This window comes from Zootoca vivipara, chromosome 13, assembly GCF_963506605.1.
Source record: "Zootoca vivipara chromosome 13, rZooViv1.1, whole genome shotgun sequence".
Taxonomy (NCBI): Eukaryota; Metazoa; Chordata; class Lepidosauria; order Squamata; family Lacertidae; genus Zootoca; species Zootoca vivipara.
The window spans coordinates 39,166,453-39,186,967 of record NC_083288.1 but is presented as its reverse complement, the minus strand read 5'-3'; the positions used below and the strand labels follow the sequence as shown (position 1 = coordinate 39,186,967).

At 47.5% G+C, this 20,515-nt stretch overlaps 1 protein-coding gene across 2 annotated transcripts in view; it reads right to left on the bottom strand.

The window, feature by feature from the left end:
* The window catches only part of LOC118095529 (caspase recruitment domain-containing protein 8-like), a 64,282-nt gene extending 45,504 nt beyond the window's left edge, over positions 1 to 18,778 (bottom strand). For both annotated transcript variants that reach the window (XR_009558480.1, XM_060281720.1), the window contains exons 1-4: positions 17,975 to 18,778; positions 12,612 to 12,651; positions 9,574 to 9,869; positions 8,797 to 8,993 (exon numbers count right to left, since the gene is read on the bottom strand). Coding sequence is in view for 1 of the 2 variants with exons in the window: in XM_060281720.1 (XP_060137703.1) it covers positions 8,797 to 8,993; positions 9,574 to 9,869; positions 12,612 to 12,651; positions 17,975 to 18,518 (1,077 nt within the window). In the remaining variant the exon portion in view is untranslated. The remainder of the gene's footprint in view (positions 1 to 8,796; positions 8,994 to 9,573; positions 9,870 to 12,611; positions 12,652 to 17,974) is intronic.
* Positions 18,779 to 20,515: the final 1,737 nt, after the last annotated feature.

Below are 20,515 nucleotides of genomic sequence, written 5' to 3'. Positions count from 1 at the left end.
TCAAAGCATTCCTGACAGATGGCTGTCAAGCCTCTGCTTAAAGACCTCCAAAGAAGGAGACTCCACCACACTCCTTGGCAGCAAATTCCACTGCCGAACAGCTCTTACTGTCAGGAAGTTCTTCCTAATGTTTAGGTGGAATTTTCTTTCTTGTAGTTTGAATCCGTTGCTCCGTGTCCGCTTCTCTGGAGCAGCAGAAAACAACCTTTCTCCCTCCTCTATATGACATCCTTTTATATATTTGAACATGGTTATCATATCACCCCTTAACCTTCTCTTCTCCAGGCTAAACATACCCAGCTCCCTAAGCCGTTCCTCATAAGGCATCGTTTCCAGGCCTTTGACCATTTTGGTTGCCCTCTTCTGGACACGTTCCAGCTTATCAGTATCCTTCTTGAACTGTGGTGCCCAGAACTGGACACAGTACTCCAGGTGAGGTCTGACCAGAGCAGAAGACAGTGGTACTATTACTTCCCTTGATCTAGATGCTATACTCCTATTGATGCAGCCCAGAATTGCATTGGCTTTTTTAGCTGCTGCATCACACTGCTGACTCATGTCAAGTTTGTGGTCTACCAAGACTCCTAGATCCTTTTCACATGTACTGCTCTCAAGCCAGGTGTCTCCCATCCTGTATTTGTGCCTTTCATTTTTTTTGCCCAAGTGTAGTACTTTACATTTCTCCTTGTTAAAATTCATCTTGTTTGCTTTGGCCCAGTTGTCTAATCTGTTAAGGTCATTCTGAAGTGTGATCCTGTCCTCTGGGGTGTTAGCCACCCCTCCCAATTTGGTGTCACCTGCAAACTTGCTCAGGATTCCCTCAAGCCCATCATCCAAGTCATTGATAAAGATGTTGAACAAGACTGGGCCCAAGACAGAACCCTGTGGCACCCCACTAGTCACTACTCTCCAGGATGAGGAGGAGCCATTGATGAGTACCCTTTGGGTTCGGTCAGTAAGCCAGTTACAAATCCACTGGTAGCATTGTCTAGCCCACATTTTACCAGCTTCTTTACAAGAATATCATGGGGCACCTTGTCAAAGGCCTTGCTGAAATCAAGATAGGCTACATCCACAGCGTTCCCTTCATCTACCAGGCTTGTAATTCTGTCAAAAAATGAGATCAGATTAGTCTGACATGACTTATTTTTCAGGAACCCATGCTGACTTTTAGTGATCACAGAGTTTCTTTCTAGGTGCTCACAGACTGTTTGCTTAATGATCTGCTCTAGAATCTTTCCTGGTATTGATGTCAGGCTGACTGGGCGGTAATTGTTTGGGTCCTCTCTTTTCCCCTTTTTGAAAATAGGGACAACATTTGCCCTCCTCCAGTCTGCTGGAACTTCGCCTGTTCTCCAGGAATTTTCAAAGATTATTGCCAGTGGTTCTGAAATCACCTCTGCCAGTTCTTTTAATACTCTTGGATGTAGTTCATCTGGCCCTGGAGACTTGAATACATCTAAACTAGCCAAGTATTCTTGTACTACCTCCTTACTTATTCTGGGCTGTATTTCACCTGCTGAATCATCTGCTCCATATTCTTCAGGTCGGGCGTTGTTTTCTTTCTTGGAGAAGACTGAGGCAAAGAAGGCATTGAGGAGTTCTGCCCTTTCTCTGTCCCCTGTTTGCATTTCACCATCTTCTCCTCTGAGTGACCCCACTGTTTCCTTGTTTTTCCTTTTGCTACGGACATACCCATAAAAGCCCTTTTTGTTGCTTTTAACCTCTCTGGCGAGCCTGAGTTCATTCTGTGCTTTAGCTTTTCTGACTTTGTCTCTACACGTGCTGGCTATATGTTTGAATTCCTCTCTGGAGATTTCCCCCCTTTTCCATTTTTTGTACATATCCCTTTTAAATCTTAACTCAGTCAAAAGTTCTTTAGATAGCCAGCCTGGCTTCTTTAGGCACCTTCCATGTTTCCATCTCATTGGTATTGCCTGAAGTTGTGCTTTTAATATCTCCCTTTTAACAAACTCCCAACCATCATGAACTCCCTTCCCTTTTAGTATTACTGTCCATGGGATTTCACCCAGCGTTTCCCTAAGTTTTCTGAAGTCGGCTTTCTTAAAGTCTAGAATTTGGACCTTAGTATGCTTGGTTGCTCCTTTCCGCTGGATAATAAACTCCAGAAGAGCATGGTCACTCCCACCTAATGATCCTGCCACTTCTACCCCACTAACCAAGTCATCACTATTGGTTAGGACCAGATCTAAAATGGCTGATCCTCTTGTTGCTTCTCCCACTTTCTGGACAATGAAGTTGTCTGCAAGGCCAGTGAGGAATCTGTTTGACCTTATGCTCTTGGCTGAGTTTGACATCCAACAAATATCAGGATAGTTGAAATCCCCCATTACTACTATCTCACTTCCTTTGGAATGCTTGGCCATCTGTTCCAGGAAGGCATCATCTGTGTCCTCAGTTTGGCTTGGGGATCTATAGTAAACTCCCACAATGAGATCACTGTTGTTTTTCTCTCCCTTAATTTTGACCCAGATACTCTCAATTTGGCTTTGAAGTTTTAAATCCTGGATCTCTTCACAGGTATACATATCCCTAACATATAAAGCTACTCCTCCTCCTTTCCTGTTTGGTCTATTTCTCTTAAATAGATTGTATCCCTCTATTACTACATTCCAGTCATGAGACTCATCCCACCAGGTTTCAGTGATGCCTATTATGTCATATTTAGTTTGCTGTACCAAGAGCTCAAGTTCATCTTGTTTATTTCCCATGCTCTGTGCATTAGTATACAGACATTGAAGACCGTTGATCATTCCCCCATGTCTCTTATTTAAGGATATTTTCGTCCCACCACTAGGTCTGCATGCTGCTTGCTCCATTTGGTCCTTGACATTTGGATGATCATCTTCAGCATTTGATAGACTCCTACCTTCAGGACCACTGTCTCCCTCCCCCACATAAGTCAGTTTAAAGCCCTCCTGATGAGGTTTTTGAGTTTTGTGGCAAAAACATTCCTCCCAACTTTTGTGAGGTGCAGTCCATCACTTGCCAGAAGTCCATCTTCAGGAAACTGCAGACCGTGATCAAGGAATCCAAACCGTTCCTGTTTGCACCATTTGCGAAGCCAGTTGTTCACTTCCCCTATTTTTCCCTCTCTCCCTGGGCCATGTCGTTCAACTGGGAGGACAGAAGAGATGACAATTTGTGCATCTAATTGCTTCAACTTCCTGCCCAGAGCCTCATAATCATTTTTGATCTTCTGTAAGCTATGGCTTGCAGTGTCATTGGTTCCCACATGCACCAAAAGGAAGGGGTATTTGTCGGTGGGTTTTATGATTCCTTGCAGCCGTTCTGTTACATCTTTGATCTTGGCCCCAGGTAGACAGCACACCTCTCGAGACATCTTGTCAGGCCCACAGATCACTGCTTCTGTACCCCTCAGTAGGGAATCCCCTATCACCACTACACGCCTCTTCATAGGCTTGGTTGGGATTCTTCCATGTGCTGTCCCTTCCAAGGTTACCTGCATATTCCCAGAGGACTGACTTTGCTGCTCGTCTTCATATTCCTCATCAACTGTGATGAGGGAGAGATCCTCAGGTGGAGTCTGTTCCTCGTCTTCCATGAGCACTTCAAAACGGTTGTGTAATTCTAAGCACTCAGAGCGATCCCTGGGCCTTCTACTTCTATGAGTCACGTTCCTCCATACATCTGGCTGCTGTGTTGGGGAACTGACCTCCTCCTCAGGGAGATCCCCTGTCTCCTCCTTGGTGCAGACAGTGTGCTCTGCTGCATCCAAGAAAAGCTCCAGCTCTTTAATTCTCTGGAGCGTAGATACACGCCCCTGAAGCTGCTGCACCTTCTCTTCCAGAAGGGCAACCTTGTTTTCTATTGGATAATGGATGAAGAAATAATGGATAAGAAATAAATAAATAAATAAATAAATTTCTTCATAATAATGGATGAAGAAATAAATAAACAAGATGAGAAAGTTTTTCTTTATGCAGTTGCGGCGGCAAGAATCCTAATTGCCACATATTGAAAGAAGCAGGAGGTTCCAAAAATTCGGGAATGGCAGCAGAAATTATTTGGCTATTTATAACTGGCTAAGTTAACAAATTCAGTCAGAGGATGTAGTAACCAGAAGTTCTATCAAACCTGAGGGAAATGTTTGCGATCATATGAAGAAACAATGCCCATCACTGATGTCTTGGATCTATTTCAAATATTCTGTATTGATTTAAAAATAAAGAAAGTATAGGAGTTTTATGAGGAAATAATGTGTAGATGGCAGAAACCTTGATGGCAGAAAGTGAGGAGGAATTAAAGAACCTTTAAATGAGAGTGAATGGTTTTCCCAGTGTAGTGAAGTATGGAAGTGAGAGCTGGACCATAAAGAAGGTTGATCGCCGAAGAATTGATGCTTTTGAATTATGGTGCTGGAGGAGACTCTTGAGAGTCCCGTGGACTGCAAGAAGATCAAACCTATCCATTCTTAAGGAAATCAGCCCTGAGTGCTCCCTGGAAGGACAGATCGTGAAGCTGAGGCTCCAATACTTTGGCCACCTCATGAGAAGAGAAGAATCCTTGGAAAAGACCCTGATGTTGGGAAAGATTGAGGGCACTAGGAGAAGGGGACGACAGAGGACAAGATGGTTGGACAGTGTTCTCGAAGCTACGAACATGAGTTTGACCAAACTGCGGGAGGCAGTGCAAGACAGGAGTGCCTGGCGTGCTATGGTCCATGGGGTCACGAAGAGTCGGACACGACTAAACGACTAAACAACAACAGCTGGAGGAGACTCTTGAGAGTCCCATGGACTGCAGGAAGAATAAACCTATCCATTCTGAAGGAAATCAGCCCTGAGTGCTCACTGGAAGTCCATGGGGAAGTCCATGATGACCCCGAGTCCATGGGGTCACGAAGAGTCGGACACGACTAAACGACTAAACAACAACAAATTTGTAGATTATAAAATGAAGAGAAAAGAGGAAGCAGTATTGAAGTACAGTGGTAGCTCGGGTTACATACGCTTCAGATTACATACACTTCAGGTTACAGACTCCACTAACCCAGAAATAGTACCTCGGGTTAAGAACTTTGCTTCAGGATAAGAACAGAAACTGTGCTCTGGCGGCGCGGCGGCAGTGGGAGGCCCCATTAGCTAAAGTGGTGTCTCAGGTTAAGAACAGACCTCTGGAACCAGGGCCGTCTCAAGCAGGTCGGGCGCCCTGGCGCGGAGATCGCTCCGGTGCCCCCGCCCTCGCAGGCTCCCTCGCGGCTTCCTCGTGCAGCGCCTCCCCCTGCCAGCCCGGCACCCCGCGCCACTGGGACTATACCTAGAGCCGGGCCTGTCCGGAACGAATTAAGTTCTTAACCCAAAGTACCACTGTATGAGAATCTAATAACCCAGGATGATGACAAGTGGAAATCTAACCAGGGGAGAGGAGTGATTGTTGGTTTTATGATGTCATTTGAATGAATTTATTTGATTTATTCTATTTAGGCTAAGGTATGTTAAATTTATGATTTATGCTATGTTAAAAATAAGGTAGTATATCATATGTTTTGGTATGTTTTGAGAGGTAGCAGTTGAATGGAATTTATATCTTTATTTGTTGGTTTTTGTATTAATTGTATTGATTTATTTATGTATGTGTGTATGTTTTTATTTGTATGATTTGTATGTTTTGATTTGAATTCAATAAAGCTTCATTTAGAAAATAAAAATAAAAGAGAAAGCTTTGCAAGATCTGAGAGAGACATTGCTCACCAGTATCTTTCACGACTCGTTTCTGAGTCCCAAAACACCCCTGGCCTGATTGTTTCTGGAAGATTCTGTTACAAAATAATTTATCATCAATATGGGCACCAGACCCCTTTTCCACCTAAAAGCAGAACATTCCTGTCTGTTTCTAACACCCATATGACCACACCAAGGAGCACTGCTTGAGGTCAAACCCACAAATACAGACAACTAATGGCTCTTTTATAGCTACTTTTTTCCACATTCATTTTGGCCACATTCATTTGGTCTTACAGTTTCTTATGAAAAGGTTTTTACTTTCACCTCAGCAGTATTCTCTCTGTTCCTTACAGAGAGCTGCTGCACAGGTTTCTCCCTATTAATGTTTAGGGATCTTCCTCGTTCTGTTTCACTTTAGACAGATCACACTCACACACACACAGCCCACATGAGTCTCCTGAGATCTCTCTCTTTGCAGCTATTTTCCCTCCTTACACTCAGAGAGAGAAGCAGAAAGAGTTGAGAATGACATTAATAATAATAATAATAATAATGTCCAGTAGCACCATAGAGACCAAGGTGCATGCACACGAAAGCTCATACCAAGAACAAACCTACAGTATGGTAGTTGATCTCCAAGGTGCTACTGGACAATTATTTTATTTTTAAAGCGCCGGTGGCAGATAACTCATTCTGAAGCTGACAGGGCATGGGTTAGAGCTCAATGTCGAGCCTACCAAGTGGTGGTAGCGACAGCGAAGACTTTCTTCACCGCCTCTATTGCATTTGCAGAAAACAGCAGGTGGTTCGCAATTTAGCAGAACCACCTGCTCCATTGGGGTCCAGTACGGACCACATGATCTCCTGCAATGATTTTGCAAAGTTTTTTGCAGATAAAGTTGCTCAGATTCGGGCAGAGGTAGACTCCACCGTGGGAGCAGGGCTGGGGCGGGGGAATGCTAGAATCCTGTCTAGTCAAGTTGCATGGGATCAATTCCAATCTGTTATATCCGAGGATGTGGACTGGCTGCTTGGACGAGTGAAACCAACCACCTGGCTTCTTGATCCCTGCCCATCCTGGCTTATAAAAGCTAGCCAGGAATGGCTGGGCGATGGGCTTCGTGGGGTGGTGAATGCTTCTCTGTGAGGGAGCCTTCCCAGACCCGCTGAAAGAGGTGGTTATTAAACCGCTTCTTTAAAAAACCATCTTTAGATGCAGCCAATATGGCCATCTATAGCTCGGCCCCAGATCTTCCATTCTTGGACAAGGTGATTGAGCGAGTGGTTGCTGAACAACTCCAGGCACGCCTGAAAGAAGTGGACCATTTGGATCCCTTCCAGTCAGGATTCAGGCCTCACCATGGGACTGAAACTGCCTTGGGTGCACTGGTCGATGATCTCTGGCGGTCTAGGGACAAAGGTGACAGCTGTTTCCTAGTTCTGCTGGATCTCTCAGCATCTTTTGACACCATCGACCATAACATCCTTCTGGACCGTCTAGAGGGCTTGGGAGCTGGGGGCTCCGCTCCTTCCTCCTGGGCCGTGTTCAGAGAGTGGTGGGGGCAGATGAGTGTTCAGACCCCTGGGCTCTCACTTGTGGGGTGCCTCAGGGTTCTGTCCTCTCCCCCATGCTTTTCTACATCTACATGCAGCCTCTGAGAGAGATCATCAGGGAGTTTGGGCTGAGTGTTTATCAGTATGTGGATGATACCCAGCTCTACCTCCCTTTCAAATCAGAACCAGTGAAGGCGGTGAAGGTCCTGTGTGAGTGTCTGGAGGCAGTTGGAGGATGGGTGGTGGCTAACAGATTGAGGTTGAATCCTGACAAGACAGAAGTACTGTTTTGGGGGACAGGAGGTGGGCAGGTGTTTAGGACTCCCTGGTCCTGAATGGGGCAACTGTGCCCCTGAAGGACCAGGTGCGCAGCCTAGGAGTCATTCTGGACTCACAGCTGTCCATGGAGGCGCAGGTCAATTCTGTGTCCAGGGCAGCTGTCTATCAGCTCCATCTGGTATGCAGGATGAGACCCTACCTGCCCGCAGACTGTCTTGCCAGAGTGGTGCATGCTCTAGTTATCTCTCGCTTGGACTACTGCAATGTGGGGCTACCTTTGAAGGTGACCTGGAAACTACAACTAATCCAGAATGTGGCAGCTAGACTGGTGACTGGGAGCGGCCGCCGAGACCACATAACACCGGTCTTGAAAGACCTACATTGGCTCCCAGTACGTTTCTGAGCACAATTCAAAGTGTTGGTGCTGACCTTTAAAGCCCTAAACAGCCTCGGTCCAGTATACCTGAAGGAGCTTTTCCACCCCCATCGTTCTGCCTGGACACTGAGGTCCAGTGCCGAGGGCCTTCTGGCGGTTCCCTCACTGCGAGAAGCCAAGTTACAGGGAACCAGGCTGAGGGCCTTCTCGGTAGTCACACCCGCCCTGTGGAACGCCCTCCCACCAGATGTCAAAGAGAAAAACAACTACCAGACTTTCAGAAGACATCTGAAGGCAGCCCTGTTTAGGGAAGATTTTAATGTTTAATAGATTATTGTATTTTAATATTCTGTTGGAAGCCACCCAGAGTGGCTAGGGAAACCCAGCCAGATGGGCGGGGTATAAATAATAAATTGTTGTTGTTGTTGTCGTCATCAAGTGACCCACAGTCATCCCGTCACATGGGAGCTACTGAGAAAGGAAAAACCCACGTTAAAGTACACAGTGTCCCTGATCAGGAACTGGAGCCAAACCAGCCGCCTGGTTCTCTAGGGAGCTGTAATGATTAAACATGTGAGAAGGTGACTACAATGAAGTTGGTCATTCCGCTTCATTGTAGTCACCTTCTCACATGTTTAATCATTACCAACTCCCAAGAGAACCAGGTGGCTAGTTTGGCTCCAGTTCCTGAGCAGGGAGACTTGGGAGTAATCTTGCCCACTGCCTTGGTCATTTCACCATTTCTGAGATCAGCCTAATCACCTGCAGAGTATCGATGTGCATTCATTCCTGTAGTATTTTTTATTCATTTACTTCATTGGATTGAGGCAGTCTCTCCCCCCCCCCCTCGGGTCTGGGCCCATGTGTTCCACCACTTACCTCACAGGGACACAGATTACACACAACACTTTCCTCACAAAGTGCTGGGTTTTTCATCTTGCTGCTTCTTCCTTCCTCCGCAAATAGGGGGGATTTTGACTTCGGCTGTATATTGTCTCCCAGCTTACTTAATTTATGTCCAATATTCCTCGTGCGAAGGGCTGGACTGGATAAATCCCAAACTGGAATTAAGATTGCTGGAAGAAATATCAACAACCTCAGATATGCTGATGACACAACCTTGATGGCAGAAAGTGAGGAGGAATTGAAGAACCTTTTAATGAGGGTGAAAGAGGAGAGTGCAAAATATGGTCTGAAGTTCCCATGGACTGCAAGAAGACCAAACCTATCCATTCTGAAGGAAAGCAGCCCTGAATGCGCACTGGAAACTCCCTGGAAAAGGGAGCCCTGAATGCTCACTGGAAACTCCCTGGAAAAGACCCTGATGTTGGAAAAGATTCAGGGCACAAGGAGAAGGGGACAACAGAGGACGAGATGGTTGGACAGTGTTCTCGAAGCTACGAACATGAGTCTGACCAAACTGTGGGAGGCAGTGGAAGACAGGAGTGCCTGGCGTGCTCTGGTCCATGGGGTCACAAAGAGATGGACACGACTAAACAACAACAAATGACTTCAGCATTGAGGAGCCTGTAGCCTGGACCATTTTTTTACCTGAGCCTGTGAAAGACAATTCTTTACCTGACATGACTGTTACAAGGAGGAGGAAGGTAGTTGAACTGTCCTTGAAGCTTAGAAAGTACTCTAAGTCAAACTCACCATGGACTGCAACTAGTAGAATCTGAATGGAGCCAGGATGTTTCCTTTCTACTTGTTCCAGGAACCAGCAAGAAGTTGCCTCCCCCCTTTCTTGGATCATATTCAGCAATCTTCCACTTTTCTCCTTGGAGTCTTCCTCTGCTTTCTGTAAGTCCCTGTATTCTTTCCATGTGATGATAAAGTCATAGTATAATACACGTAAAAAGAATTTTAGGTCCTTTTCAATAATTTCAATTAATTCTTTTCTTCCCTTGCAGACAATTTCGTCACCAGTGATAGCGACTCCTTCCAATGACCTGTGGCAAAAGCATTTATTTTATTTTAGGCATTGTTGTGTGGAGAGAATTAGAGCCTGATTAGGATACAAGCTGGGGCTTAAGTATTCCACCCCTGGTATACTGCCTTCACTCATCCTCTGAGCATGCTGAGATCTGCTTTTTCATTGCAGCCTGGAAAACATCCTGATTTATTCCACAATGAAAAGAAAACATTATGTAATTTGTCATCCTTTTTTAACGGCCAAGAATGTACACAGTCTTCGTGATACATTTTGCACTCCTCTCTGGGTTGCATCCAAGACAGGTGACTTCATTATTATACGTTCTGCAAGCAAACAGAGCCAGGCTGCCCATGAAGAGGGGGAGGCAAGCTGTGAGGGGGGGGGGAGAGAGAGGCATACCTGGACCCTCCTAAGAGCTGTGTCAGATCTGCCTTCCACTGCCTCTGTGACCAGCTCTTCCACAGACCCTCTTGCTGCCTCTCCTCCTCCACCGCCTGCTAACTCACCACTTCCTCCTCCTCAACTGCACATCTGCCCTTCCTTGCAGGTCTCTATTTTGAAAATGGAAGTGTTACAACTTCACCCACACCCCTAAGGAACAAGGAGGGCAAAGTTGCAATAGAGCCATTTTTAAAATGAAGACCTAAAAGGAAGGTGTGTGTGGCAGGTGGTTGATGGGGGTGAAGCTGGGCTGGTGGCCTGAATCTTCAGCAGGGACTCCAAAAAGTCAGCTGCCTCTCTTCTCCATACTTTTCCATCTTCCTGAGAAAGGAAGATGCAGCAGCTGTGCCTCCGCCTCTCCCCTCTGGGCTATGATATTATTATTATTATTATCAAGCTGGCTGGTTTTGGCTGTCAGGTCCAGCTCTGCCTCCTCTTTCAGGTAAGGCAGCCTCCTTTTCACCAGCAGAAGACAACAGCCACTTCATCTCAGGCTGCCTTGTGCATCACAGCCTGGCTCGGGCCCCCCAACATCCCTCCCCCACACAGTAGGTCAAGGGGTTTCCCTGCCACTGATGCTGCAGCTGCCACTGCTTTTCGCTGGTGGGCTGCTGAGAAGGACGGAAGGCAGGAAGGCAGGCAAGAAAGAAAGGAAGGAAGGAAGGAAGGAAGGAAGGAAGGAGAGAAGTGCCTTCCCCCTGTGTTTTCACACACACCCTTAGCAAACTATAATTTCTGGGGGGAAACCAATTTGATTTGCCTCAGTCACTAAAATGTCTGGGGCCAACCCTACATGCAAACCATGCTCTATAGTAATATGTAATACTAGTGTATTTCAGCCCGTTCAATAACGGGCTCTAGAAAATTCTGGGGTTCGGAGAAGCGCTTGCGCAGCGCTTCTCCGAACCCTGGGACCTGTCATTGCTGTTGGCGGCAGGGGGACAGGAACGGAGGAGGAGAAAGCGCTGCTTTCTCCTCCTCCGTTCCTCTCCCGCAGCCGCCGACAGCAAGGAGACCTCCCAGGGTTCGGAGAAGCGCTTGCGCAGCGCTTCTCCGAACCCTGGGACCTGTCATTGCTGTCGGCGGCAGGGGGACAGGAACGGAGGAGGAGAAAGCGCTGCTTTCTCCTCCTCCGTTCCTCTCCCGCAGCCGCCGACAGCAAGGAGACCTCCCAGGGTTCGGAGAAGCGCTTGCGCAGCGCTTCTCCGAACCCTGGGACCTGTCCTTGCTGTCGGCGGCAGGGGGACAGGAACGGAGGAGGAGAAAGCGCTGCTTTCTCCTCCTCCGTTCCTCTCCCGCAGCCGCCGACAGCAAGGAGACCTCCCAGGGTTCGGAGAAGCGCTTGCGCAGCGCTTCTCCGAACCCTGGGACCTGTCATTGCTGTCGGCGGCAGGGGGACAGGAACGGAGGAGGAGAAAGCGCTGCTTTCTCCTCCTCCGTTCCTCTCCCGCAGCCGCCGACAGCAAGGAGACCTCCCAGGGTTCGGAGAAGCGCTTGCGCAGCGCTTCTCCGAACCCTGGGACCTGTCCTTGCTGTCGGCGGCAGGGGGACAGGAACGGAGGAGCGCTTTCTCCTCCTTCCTTCCTCTCCCCCAGCCGCCGACAGGAAGGACGCGTGCACTCTCTCCCCCCCCACCTCCAACCGCCGCTCCTCTCACGGGCCAGGGAGGGTTGTGAGGAGGCCTTCGCCGGCCTCCACCCTCGCTTCCCTGACGTGCCCTGCAGTGAGGCAGTGTCCGGCGGGAGCGGCGGTTGGAGGAGGCAGAGGGGGGGGGAGAGTGCGCGCGCGCAGTCTCTGCTGTCCAATCCCTGTATCCCTGGGGCACATGCGCAGTACCCCAGGGACACACGGGACAGCTTGGACGCAGGGACATCTTGGACATTATTATATAGGATGCAGAAGTTTGAAGTCAGAGAATTATGGTGTGCATGTGACGTCATGTGGCGAGAGGAGGTCCGATGGGGTCTCTCATGACAGCAGGGAGGGCCTGAAGGGGTCCACCACAGCAGCCCATCGGGGCCAGGATTTATTTTAGGGGGCAGGCTTTATGTTGGGGGGGACAGAACTGAGTTATCTTGGACACAACTGATCAATTAGTTAAGTTTTTAAAATTTATTTACTTGATTGGGGTGGTACCTGGCCCCTTGTCTAAGCCCATGGTCGTGGGGGCACAGAATATTGAAGGGACACAACCCATTCCTTGAAATTTGGGGGCTTGTCAGTCCCCCATCCCCCTTGCTTATCATCGAATCCCTTAGCACTGTTTGTTCTAGCAACACATTTGCCCATCCTGCAAACAGAATTGTGTTGGACTTACCACAATTTTCTCTTTCTTTCTCTGCTCTGTAGGCGATAACCTGTAGGCAAGTAAGGGAGAGGTCAACATTGGCTGCTTTATTGCCCTCCGCCCCCAAAACAGTCTTTTTCTATATTTAATTGGCGTCAGTGCATTTCTTGCTGGGTAAGCACTTATTTCCTTAACGAATGACTAGGGGTGTCACACTAGCTGTTTGTGGGGTGCGTGTTTTTCTACCCTAATGAAAATTCCCACATATTAGGGAAGAGGGTTAGAATGTAGATCTTCCAAATACTGCTTGTCAATAGTGAAAACACCCAGAGCCAGAAAACACTTATTCAGAGGAGGGTGAACCTCTCCGTGCAGTAAACATTGGCCCCTCCCTCTGCATCTTGACTAAACTACACTACTTCTATTCCTGTAATAAGCCATGGTTTTTGTCTTCAATTACAAAGTAAAAATGTTATAGTTAGAATATAGAAAAATACTGCAAACTTTAGAAAGAAATTGTATTTCAATTGAAAACTAGCATTAATCCCCCATTTACCTTAACCTTAAACATTACATGGTTTGGGCCAACTTACTGACACATCCTTGACCTTTCACTGATAATTTGTCCGCTTAAAAAATGATGGAATATACAATCTGCTAAATTCAATGCATTTCTGGGGCATTTTATGCAAAAGGTGTTGGGTTGTTTGTTTGTTTAGGTTTCCAGAAGAAAAATGGTAAGTGGTATCTGCCTGAAATGTGGAGATGTTGTACAGGTTAGAATTAGTAACAATGTCATAAAAGGACTACCCTGTAGGTCTACTTATGCATAAACTAAAGAATTAAAAGTGCACCTGGGTTAACAAAAAAAAATCCAACAAAATTGGATGGAAGTTAACCAGGACTGCCCGAAAGCAAAGTGTTCTATGTTTATTTTAGATTAGATGATGCTTTTTTTGGAGGGGAAAACGTTGTGGCTTTGGTCAATTAAATATTTAAGCACAAAAATTGCTCTCCGGTGGCTCTGCCTGATGAAACCTTTCTCGAACTACTCCTGAATTATTTTCTATGTAATAATAATAATAATAATAATTTATTATTTATACCCCGCCCATCTGGCCGGGTTCCCCCAGCCACTCTGGGCGGCTTCCAACAAAACAGAAATTCTAAAATACAGAAATCCATCAAACATTAAAATACAGAGATCCATCAAACATTAAAAGCTTCCCTAAATAGGGCTGCCTTGAGATGCCTTCTAAAGGTCTGGTAGTTGTTGTTCTCTTTGACCTCTAGTGGGAGGGCATTCCACAGGGTGGGTGCCACTACCGAGAAGGCCCTCTGCCTGGTTCCCTGTAACTTGGCTTCTCGTAGTGAGGGAACCGCCAGAAGGCCCTCGGAGCTGGACCTCAGTGTCCGGGCAGAACGATGGGGGTGGAGACGCTCCTTCAGGTATACCGGACCGAGGCCGTTTAGGGCTTTAAAGGTCAACACCAACACTTTGAATTGTGCTCGGAAACGTACTGGGAGCCAATGTAGGTCTTTCAGGACCGGTGTTATGTGGTCTCGGCGGCCGCTCCCAGTCACCAATCTAGCTGCCGCATTCTGGAATAGTTGTAGTTTCCGGGTCACCTTCAAAGGTAGCCCCACGTAGAGCGCATTGCAGTAGTCCAAGCGAGAGATAACTAGAGCATGCACCACTCTGGAGAGACAGTCAGTGGGCAGGTAGGGACTCAGCCTGCGTACCAGATGGAGCTGATAAACAGCTGCCTTGGACACAGAGTTGACCTGTGCCTCCATGGACAGCTGTGAGTCTAAAATGACTCCCAGGCTGCGCACCTGGTCTTTCAGGGGCACAGTTACCCCATTCAGGACCAGGGAGTCCTCAACACCCGCCCGCCTCCTGTCCCCCACAAACAGTACTTCTGTCTTGTCAGGATTCAATCTCAATCTGTTAGCCGCCATCCATCCTCCAACCGCCTCCAAGCACTCACACAGGACCTTCACCGCCTTCACTGGTTCTGATTTAAAAGAGAGGTAGAGCTGGGTATCATCAGCATACTGATGGACACCCAGCCCAAACCCCCTGATGATCTCTCCCAGCGGCTGCATATAGATGTTAAAAAGCATGGGGGAGAGGACAGAACCCTGAGGCACCCCACAAGTGAGAGCCCAGGGGTCTGAACACTCATCCCCCACCACCACTTTCTGAACACGGCCCAGGAGGAAGGAGCGGAACCACTGCATGACAGTGCCCCCAGCTCCCAAGCCCTCTAGACGGTCCAGAAGGATGTTATGGTTGATGGTGTCAAAAGCCGCTGAGAGATCCAGCAGGACAAGGAAACAGCTCTTACCTTTGTCCCTAGCCCACCGGAGATCATCGACCAGTGCGACCAAGGCAGTTTCAGTCCCATGATGAGGCCTGAATCCTGACTGGAAGGGATCCAAATGGTCCGCTTCTTCCAGGCGTGCCTGGAGTTGTTCAGCAACCACTCGCTCAATCACCTTGCCCAAGAATGGAAGATTTGAGACTGGGCGATAGTTGGCCATATTGGCCGGATCTAAAGATGGTTTTTTAAGAAGCGGTTTAATAACCGCCTCTTTCAGCGGGTCTGGGAAGGCTCCCTCATGGAGAGAAGCATTTACCAGCCCGCGAAGCCCATCGCCCAGCCCTTCCCGGCTAGCTTTTATAAGCCAGGATGGGCAAGGATCAAGGAGACAGGTGGTTGGTTTCACTCGTCCAAGCAGCCTGTCCACATCCTCGGAGGTAACAGATTGAAATTGATCCCACAAAACTTGACTAGACAGGACTCTAGCACTCCCCCGCCCCGGCCCTGCTCCCACGGTGGAGTCTACCTCTTCCCGAATCTGAGCGACTTTATCTGCAAAAAACTTTGCAAAATCATTGCAGGAGATCATGTGGCCCATACTGGGCCCGGATGGAACAGGTGGTTCCGCTAAATTGCGAACCACCTGGAAGAGTCTCCTGCTGCTGTTTTCTGCAGATGCGATGGAGACGGTGAAGAAGGTCCTCTTCGCCGTCGCCATTGCCACTTGGTAGGCTCGAAGTTGAGCTCTAGCCCGTGTCCGGTCTGATTCAAAATGAGTTTTCCGCCACCGGCGCTCTAGCCGTCTCAATGACTGTTTCATCACCCTCAGCGCCGGGGAAAACCACGGGGCTGTCCGGGCTCCATGCAATCTGAGAGGGCGCTTCGGAGCCAGACAGTCAATAGCGCTGGTTAACTCCGCATTCCAGCGGGCCACCAGGGAATCAGCTGAAAGGCCATCGACATGGGATAAAACATCCCCTACCACTCTCTGGAAGCCAATTGGATCCATTAAGTAGCGGGGGCGGACCATCCGAATCGGTCCCACCTCCCTGCAGAGGGGAAGGGTTGCGGAGAAGTCCAGTTGCACCAGAAAGTGATCTGACCATGGCACTTCTTTTGTTTTGCTTTTACTTAATGTCAGATCACCAACATCCATAGAGGTAAACACCAAGTCCAAGGCATGTCCGCGGCTATGAGTTGGGCCAGACTTATTCAGGGACAGCCCCATGGTGGCCATGCTTTCCACGAAGTCCCGAGCGGCTCCTTGTAAGGTCGTGTCGGCATGGATGTTAAAATCCCCTAAGACAACCAAGCTAGATGTCTCCAGGAGCACATCCGACACGACCTGAAGCAGCTCGGGCAGGGAATCCTTGGTGCATGTAAAGAATGATTTGGCAGAATACCAGCGTGGGAAGAGATACTGTGAACTAATTGGGGAACCAAAGATACAAAATCCACACAGAAGCATATTATTGTTTGTCTTAACTCGCTTGTGGGGAAAACCCAGAGGCTGTGAATGAAGAAGGATGACAACAGAAAGAGAAGGAGAAATAAGAATTATTGGAAGATATGGAATGCAGTATGATTACGATGTTGATTAGAGCCCTCCAAAGTTCTGAAGCATGGGGAGTCCTACCAAAAGTATAATTTGGCAGAATATTTGGACTATTTGATATGTATATGTATAATGTGGAATATTAGATGTGATTTAAATGGATTGTTAAAATGGAAAATTTAATAAAAATGATTTAAAATTAAATAAAAAGACTTCCAAACATTCTCATTGTACGTTATCTGTTAGATACACTTTTACCGCAGTTACTTTTTAATTCTATTTTTTTATCGTATTCCTATGTAGATTGTCAGTTACCTTTATATACTACAAAGCTCAGTCTAGGTCTGCCAGGAGATTACCCTTCATACCATGGTTCTTCAAATATTCATTAAATATTCTCCATTCCTTGTGGACTTTTTGTTTTGTTTGGCCTCTAACTCTTCCTGTCACCTTTGCTAGCTGCAAGTATTCTACCATTAATGTTTGCCAGTCTGCTATATTAGGTGTTTTAGTATTTTTCCAATTTCTGGCCACCGTTACCCCATACATGAACAATGGTCTTTTCAATTTTCCTATTTCAGTTGGCAATATACTTAAAAGAAATATTTCTGGTCTTTTTAAATGTTATTTTAAATTATTATTTTTAATTCTTCTTATACAGTATTCCAAAATTCTCGAATTTCCACACAGTTCCACCACATGTGTAAATAAGACCCATTTTCCTTATTGCATCTCCAACATATGGGTGACCTGTTTTTATACGTTTTGGCAAGTTCTACTGGTGTTTGATGCCACCTGTACATCATCTTCATAGTATTTTCCCTAAGATTATAACAGGCTGTAAACTTAATGTCTTCTTGCCATAGTTTTTCCCATTGTTCCATAAGAATGTTGTAACCTAGGTCTAATTATATCATTTTCAATGCATTAAAATGAATATTCTCCTATTTTAAATGAAAATTCTCTAACATTCTCATTAATTGAGAATATTGTCAAGAATATTATCCAAAAGATTATTCTCCAAAAGGTTATTCTCAAGAATATAACATCACTAAACCAGGGGAACTACTTATACCATCATAAAGCAAAAAACCTGCTTTGCATGCAGAAGGTCCTAGGTTCAATCCCTAGTGTCTCCAAGTAGGGCTGTGAAAGACATTTTTTGCAAGGCTCAAACATGAAAGAAAAAGGACTTTCTCTTCTACAAAGGGACAAGCTCAACCCTGAGTCCTAAGAACTGCCAGCCCTTCTACTTAAGGCTGATTCTTTGTTGTTCTGTGTGTCCTAAGGGCACTGAAGGTATTTGTAATTTTTAAAGCCATCAGATTGCTGAAATATTCCAAATTATTACACAGGCGCTAAATGCCTGGCGCTAAGGTACTTCCAAACATTCCAAGCAGATAGTTGTTTTTCCTTCCCACCTTCACGGCTGCATCTCAGCGCAGCCACGGATGGAAAGATCTGATATCAGACTGAATGACTGTGAAGGTCAGGATCCACCCAAGCCTTACCTGACCTGAGGAAGCCAAGAAGCGTGTCCGCCTCGTACTCGCGACCCACGGCCCTCAGCGCGTCGGCCGCCAACTCGGCGCCGTAAGTTCTGCCGTAGTAGCTGAGCAGCAGGTCCGCGAGGCGAAAGGCGCCCGCTTCGTGTAGAGCCTCCTCGGGGATGCGGACGAAGCCCTCCTTGAGCGGGATCTCGCGCAGTTTGCGCAGGAAACTCTGCAGCTCGTCCGGACTCAAACACCGCAGGGGCCCTCGCAAGGTGTGATCGAAAAAGAGACTCTCCTTCCGAGCTACATTCTCCTGCGCAAAGTCAAACCGCGGGGCGAACGGGTCCCGCCGCCACCAGGTGGATAAGTCCCAGGCGTCGTCCTCGTCATCGTCGCTGCTGCTACTCCGGCGCCACCACCCTCGAGCTTGAGGAACAACTCCCTCTCCCCTTCCTTCCTCCTCCCGCTTCTTCTCGGTGGACTTGCCGGCCTCCTCCGTCTTCAGCTTCTCGCCTCCTTCCTCCAGGGGCTCCTTCGCCGAGGGGTCTTCGGGGGTCGCCATGGCGCCCTTGCCCAGAGGAAAGTCTCGCCGCTCAGCAGAGCCAGAGAGGCGGCAGCGTCCGAAGGGAGGAAGGAAGGAAGCGGGCGACGCCCTCGGGAAATCGGCTCCGCGGGCGCTTGGCAGGGGCGGAGTTCATTGGGGCAGAGACTCCCGAGGTTTCCTCCCGCCGAGCAGAGAATCAGCGCCGGACTTGAGAAGGCGAGAACGTGTGAAGGGTCTTTCCGGCGCTCCACGACGACTGGCTGGCTTGCTGGCAGGGGGGAAACTGTAGGGCCCAGAAAGGCAGAAACGAAACCGCCTGGTTAGCAAAGAAACAGGGTAGAGCGCGCCTCTTTCTCAGCGCGGAAAGGAAGCCCTTGGCCGCCTCCTCTTCCTCGGAGAACCAAAATTGGCTGCACACGTTCTGGCTGCGGGATCCCGAAGACCGTCCGCTGGTGCATGGGCGCAACCAGGGGGGCAGGGGGGCCTAGATGAAGTAAAACAGAAATACTTAACTAACTGAACAATCACGTCGGTTCGGCCCGCCCGCCCCCCGCCCCCAAAAAACCTGGCTACGTCCACGCGCCGGTGCCTGATGGACACCCTGGAGAAAGACGAGCTGCGGAAGTTCAGGGGGGAACTGAAGTCTATTCCGATTGATGGATGGCGCTGAAGGAGCGGGTGCCACGCACGGGAGCCTGCTCCGGAATGGATCCGCTACTACACGGAGGAAGACGCCCCACACCTGACCGCCCAGATCTTCAATTGGATTAACTGCAGCACAGGAGTCAACTCTCAGGGCCCGAGGTCCCTTTGCCCGCCCTGAAATATTTGAGGGGACGGGGGCGGGGTTACTTAGCAAAATTGGGGAGTGGGCCCTTCCACTTAAAAGCCTCGTCTCGCCACGTAACTGCCCTTTTCGCTTCTCTCCATCTCGCTTTGTAACTGCATGAAGTCAAACAAGGAGAATAAACTGCGATGAGAGAGGATTTCAAAATGAAATAGTATCTCTCTGATCGCTCATCTGCAGAAGTTTTCTTTGCCTTTCCTGCCTTGAAGTAGTTGGGAATTCCATTACAGAGAACATAAGATAGAAAATAATAAGTAAATAATGTATATTGTAAGCAAGAACTGTCATGCACAAAGTTTGAATACTTTCCCTGCTTTCCTGGAAATGCCTCCTTTCAGTTGCTTTCGCTCTCTTGTATGTCATAACATCCTTTCCATTTATGGACTTTAGAAACTACCTTCTTCTTTAAACCCATTCTTTACTTACATTCTGCGTCATGAAGGCTAAACTTTGTACTTTAACAAACACCCAGACTTGCTCAGGTTTAAGTGAGCAATTTCACCCCATGAGACTTTTCAAGCCTAAAGCCATTGTTTCATTTCCCCATTTGCTTTAGAAATGCGAAGCTGCTTCTCAGCTCATGCTAGAGAGGTTGCAGCAGCAATAAAAGGAAGAACCAAATTGCTGATAGGCAGCTCTGAAAAATATGGATTGAACTTTGCCAGTTTATATCTGTTGACACAGGGCGGGGCACAAGCACATCTGAGTCACAAAGAAATAAGGCAACAATTCCATGGAATAATTCCGACGACATGAAAAAACATGCATAGTTAGAGAAAGGATGGAGAAAATGTGTTCAGCTTCACTTCTTTAAAATATTTTTAAACGGAAAGCTATTTAAGATCTTTTTCTTTAAGAGGGCCAAAATTTGCACCCAGGTTTTTATGTCCCCTTGCACCACTGCTGGGGGCCAAGAGTAAGCAGTACTCATGAGAGCAAACTAAATTCACTGTGTCCACTCATGTGTAATCCATGGGGGCAGATCTGCCCAATAGATTCTCCTCGCCTCTGTGCTCAGTACTGTATTAGGAATTAAAAACGCAAAAGACGCCATAGAAAGTGACATGTTTAAGTTTCCCATCTAGTTATGCCATGGTTGGGCCTGTGATGCAATCATGAATGGGGGAAATGGAGGGCTGTTTATGTCCTCTTTGAGAAAGGTGTATGT